General features: G+C 49.0%; 2 protein-coding genes and 1 non-coding gene across 4 annotated transcripts in view; 2 read left to right on the top strand and 1 right to left on the bottom strand.

Annotated features, from left to right (window-relative positions):
* Positions 1-1,746, top strand: part of ZNHIT3 (zinc finger HIT-type containing 3) — an 8,733-nt gene extending 6,987 nt beyond the window's left edge. For both annotated transcript variants that reach the window (XM_028485756.2, XM_007114723.4), the window contains one exon: positions 1,546-1,746. In XM_028485756.2, the coding sequence (XP_028341557.1) occupies positions 1,546-1,727 (182 nt within the window). In that variant the 3' untranslated portion in view covers positions 1,728-1,746. The remainder of the gene's footprint in view (positions 1-1,545) is intronic.
* An 823-nt stretch (positions 1,747-2,569) lies between these two features.
* Positions 2,570-4,834, bottom strand: LOC114485114 (unconventional myosin-XIX-like). The gene is made up of 2 exons (XM_028485757.2): positions 3,660-4,834; positions 2,570-2,698 (listed from the first exon to the last, which is right to left on the bottom strand). Exons 1-2 carry the CDS (start codon positions 3,954-3,956, stop codon positions 2,570-2,572), a joined length of 426 nt encoding a protein of 141 aa, XP_028341558.1. The 5' UTR covers positions 3,957-4,834.
* On the top strand, positions 4,146-4,275 carry LOC112066013 (small nucleolar RNA SNORA11). Its single transcript, XR_002892376.1, has one exon. It is a non-coding gene; the product is annotated as a small nucleolar RNA SNORA11 (small nucleolar RNA).
* Positions 4,835-4,896: the final 62 nt, after the last annotated feature.

Raw genomic sequence — 4,896 nt, 5'->3', positions numbered from 1 at the left:
GAGCACAGGCTCCGGACGCGCAGGCTTAGTGGCCATGGCTCACAGGCCCAGCCGCTCCGCGGCATGTGGGATCCTCCCAGACCGGGGCGCGAACCCAGTTCCCCTGCATCGGCAGGCGGACGCGCAACCACTGCGCCACCAGGGAAGCCCCAGAATGTGATTTTTTAAAGCTATTAAATGCTTTAGTATGGCGGGCAGAGCCCTTCCTCCAGCCACGTGATTCTGTAGGCACACAGGGCTTCTACACCTCCCAGCCTGCCTATAAGGCCTTCCTCTGGCCTGGAATCCTACTGACTTTGTGGGTTGGCAAAAATTCTGCTCCTCTTTTTTTTAAAAAAAATAAGTTTATTTATTTATTTATTTTTGGCTGCTTTGGGTCTTCGTTGCTGTGCGCGGACTTTCTCTAGTTGCAGCGAGCGGGGGCTACTCTTTGTTGCAGTGTGTGGGCTTCTCGTTGGGAGCATGGGTTCTAGGCGTGCGGGCTTCAGTAGTTGTGGTTCACGGGCCTCTAGAGCACAGGCTCAGTATTTGTGGCGCACGAGCTTAGTTGCTCCGCGGCATGTGGGATCTTCCCAGACCAGGGCTCGAACCCGTGTCCCCTGCATTGGCAGGCGGATACTCAACCACTGCGCCACCAGGGAAGCCCAATTCTGCTCCTCTTTCAAGGCTTGGTTCAAATTTCCCTTCCTCAGCTAAACTTTTCTTGACCTTTTGTCTTACTTTCAGAATTAGGTACTTTCTCAGCTTCCCATGGTGCCCTGTAATATGCCACCCCCCACGCTTTGTGGTAGATTGTCTCTCTCACACCAGTCAGGGGCCTCCGTTGATTCCCGTTCCCAGTGCTCGCTTTACAGTCCAGTCATTCACGCAGACTGAGTCATCCCAGGATTTGATTTTTCAGAGGGACGCGGTGTTAATAATGCCCAGCATTTTTGTGGGACTGCATTTCTATTATGTGTATAATTAACTGGCCAGTGTAATTCCTAAAAGTGTTTTCATTTTTCCCATTTCACAGAGGTGGTGGTGCTTTGTACCCAGCCCCATGGGAGTGATTAGTTAGACTGAGGTAGGAGCTGAGCTGGGTATAGGTGTGAATGATTTTGTAAACACCATACACGTTAGTGTCAGTTCACTGCTACTCATCCTGCTTTATGCTGGATCAAGTGCACACTTAAACATCATTCAGAGATTTGGTGTAACTGTCCTTGTCGCTGAGGACCTTCATGCTTATAGAGAGAAAACGTGCCAACATGCTGCTGTTCTTTGTATTTGTGCTGGTAAAATAATGCCATTTCAGCTAAGAAAAAATTAAGTTAAAATATTTACAGAGATATAAAGAATAAGAATCTCATAGAGTTTAACTTTGGAAATCATCTGCTATGCTGATCTCACCTTATGTGAAGTGCTGGGTTAATTTGTGGGTTTAAAGGGTAAGGGGATGCCACATCCTTGGTATTCATTACATTTGAAACATTTGGCTTTCAGCTGTCCCTCCCTATTCCCACTTGAACTCAGCTTGCCTCTCTTTCCCTGTACATTTTTAAGGGGAGTCTGCAGCGCTGAGAAGCTTACTGCTCAGTCCACACCTTAGACAGTTGATGGTCAGCCTCGATCAGGCAGACGACAAGGCAAAGCTCATGCGAGCCTGCATGCAGGAGCCTTTGTTTCTGGAGTTTGCCGACTGCTGTTTAAGGATCGTGGAACCGTCCCCGAATGAGGATTCTTAAGGTGGATTATTGTGCTGCCTGCTCCTCCCAGGAGGCCAGCTCGCGTGGGGCCCTAAGCAGTGGCGGTGCTTTCCAGGACGTTGAGCGGCTGACGTCGGGTAGGTCCTGCACATCCTTACGTCCATTGCCGCAGGCTGGGGCGCAGGCGGATGGAGGTACTCCAGGTGGCAAACCCTTTATGGAGAGAGAACTTGACATTCAGGTGGTTGTTTTTAAATGTTTTATTTTCGGTACAGTTAAGACATAGACATAAATGGTACGGTTTTCACACCCATTTGAGTTAAAACTTGCTCAGTGTTTCAAAATAATAAAATTAAAGTGTGGTGGTACTGTGGTGCATTGCATTGCTCATCATTCTTGATTCATAATCTAGTTGCTTGAAATTACATTAAACAACAAATATTTAAATAGTAAGGCTTTGTTCCTTTTAAAGGAACTAAAGGCAAACTTTCTGCCAGCCAAAATTTTAGAGCTCATTTCAAGCTGACTTTGCCTGTGGGGTTGGAGGAGCGGGGTGCCTGCCGTCCAGCACCACCGACAGCAGTGGTGGGGTCTGTGAAGGCCCTGAAGTTAATCCAGGTTTGGTAGCTACCAGCCCTGACACCTGTCAGGGCTGGAGGCGTAGATCGGCGCCCCGGGCCGCTGGTGCAGCTGCCGCCCCGGCCTGGCCTGCAGGCTGGAGCCGTGGCTCCCGAGACGTGTGCTCCGAGTCGCCGTGGGAGTTGTTTGGCAGCTGTGTGTTGATTAGATGTCTTTGGCAAGGCGGCTGGCAGGAAAAGGCCTTGGAGAAACAAAGGCACCAGCGAGGGCCCAGCCAGGTGAGGATGGAACGTGAGGAGAGATCACACGTGGCCCAGCCTGTGTCTTTCCAGCAGGATCTGATTAAAGCCAGTAACACTGTTGGGCGAAGGTTCAGGGCAGATGTCAGCATAGCGCAGTGGAGACTTTCTGCAGTGAAACTTTATCGAACCCTGGGGAAAGAGATGCAGCTTAACCCCAGCTCCCAGGAGTGCCAGGGCCAAAGGTATCTCACGGAGTGAACGCCAGAGATGGAGGGAGGCGGGGGCATGTAAGTACCCAAGCGAGAGTCACAGCAGTAGCAGGATTGCGTTAGTCAATGTTGTTCTCTCCTTGTTCTAAAACACTGGCGAAGTCCAAAACAGTATTAAAATATAAAATTTCACATCCATTCAATGCGAGACAGATGAGGAAACACTAGGAGGGAGCTCCCCCCTACTGGGAGTATGGCCTGTCACATCCTGTGCCTGCTTAAAGCTGGAAGATCAAAAAGAACTGCACTTCTGTTTACACTCTGGCTGGCCTGTGTGTTGTCATGGAGATTTTATCTAGATTATGTCCTACAGGAATTCCTCTGGCAGGAAATTCAGTGTTTCCTTCCTTCTGCCTTGTCAGTGTCACCTAATCCTTGTAAAAGGTTGGTATTAGCCCTTTTCTGTGCTGGCTGGCTCTTTCCCTGGCTGCTCATAATATAAATTCTGGGACCACTGACTCACGTGCTTGTCATTTCCTCAGCTGGAATAGGATAAACCAAAAAGACTACAACTTGGGGACAACATGGTGCCAAATCCGGTGCCATTGGAGGGAAGAAAGCTGCTGTCATCACGACCACAATTTTTTTGGAAGTTGGGCTGATTTCAAGGTGATTCAGAGGAGATGCTAGAACATTTAGAGGGAGCTTTTAAAAAGTGAAAGGGTCTGGAAAATTCCTCATCGTAACGATGCGAACAAGCCAGCCTGCAGCCAGTTGGGACGTGCAGGCTGCTGGTTTCCCCAGCAGGGTCAGGAGGCTCTTCTCGCAGCCTCAGCCCTGCTCCTGCTCTGACTCCTGCGCTCTGCCCCCTGCCCTCCGCAGTGGGGCGTGAGGGACCTGGAGCCGTCCTGGCAGGACGGCCAGCCCGTCACACGGCTCACCTGAGGCAGCGCTCGGATGGACGTGACTCCAGCTTGTTCTTGTGCTGTCTGGACAGTGTAGCTGCTGGGGCTGCCCACGGGAAGCGGGAGGCAGGCGAAGACCACCAGCTTCCTCCGGAAGCCACAAGCACCCGCAGCGGCGTTGGCCAGGACCAGTCCCAGGGGCCAGAAGCGGGTCACCGCCCCCAGGAGCCTGGTCTGTGCCTGGGGCAGTGGAAAGGAGCTCGGGGAACAGGTGACTTGAGACGAGTGTTGTTCTTCCACACCATCCAGTTCTTTAGAAGCAAGGAAGGCCATTCTGATCTTAAAAAGAGAACACCACTTTCTAGCTTTCTCTTAATGCAACACAGAAACCAAAAGTCTCTTTAATAATTCAGCTTAACAAGGTGAACTGAAGGGCACCTGGTTTGATGTGGCACAACTTTATACCCAAGGCAGCTATGCTGAGGCCTTACATATGCTGCTCTAAACAAAATAACAGCCTTTGGGGTGTGCTCAGAGCAGGGGGTCTGTAGAAATGGCTCATCTGTTTACAACACACCCGACAGGAATCAGGGTTCATTGTGACAAGGGGCACAAACCTTGTGGCCTTCCTATGAACAGATACCCAACACGTATCCCCCCTTCACCTGCACGTGGCTGCTGGGCAGGACCAGTGGCACAGGGCTCAGTACTGGAAGGAAAGCTACAGTATTTAGTGGGGGTGTTTGTTTGCCACCTGGAGCCTGTCCGGTCCACGTGTGGCTGGGCCATGAGTGGTGTTATAGGCATAAAGGCTTTGAACCCCTCTCTTCAAGGAAGAAAGAAAAATAGATTCCGTCATACATAGAATACAGAAGTTTTTATGAGCGGTGAAAATACTCTGTATGACATTATAATGATTTTATGTCATCATACTTTTGTCCAAACCCATAGAACGTGCAACACTATTCACTTCATAAAGCGAACCCCAAGATGAACTAGGGACTTCGGTGATTATGATGTGTCAGTGCAGTTCAGCCTTAGTTTAAAAAAAAAAAAAGTCTTAAAAAGAATTAACACTCAGGGTAGATGTTTTGAGCAAAACCTTTGTTTCACTTTTATATATGTATACACATTATATATGTGTGTTTGTTGGACTGTGATGTAAAATGTTTAGAATAAAGTTTGCAGGTTACTGTTAGTTATACTGGCAGATAAAAGCACAAATTTAAAAAGAAAATAATAGCCTTATTGAGATCTAACTGAAATACCATAA

Source organism: Physeter macrocephalus, unplaced genomic scaffold, assembly GCF_002837175.3.
Source record: "Physeter macrocephalus isolate SW-GA unplaced genomic scaffold, ASM283717v5 random_593, whole genome shotgun sequence".
Taxonomy (NCBI): Eukaryota; Metazoa; Chordata; class Mammalia; order Artiodactyla; family Physeteridae; genus Physeter; species Physeter macrocephalus.
This window is presented reverse-complemented; position numbering and strand designations above follow the sequence as displayed.

Excerpts from the sequence above, each read along its gene's own strand:
- LOC114485114 (XM_028485757.2), bottom strand. The coding sequence starts at position 3,956 with ATGGCCTTCCTTGCTTCTAAAGAACTGGATGGTGTGGAAGAACAACAC. Across the intron at positions 2,699-3,659 it reads CCATCCGAGCGCTGCCTCAG|GGTTCGATAAAGTTTCACTG; the intron begins GTGAGCCGTGTG and ends CTCTTTCCCCAG.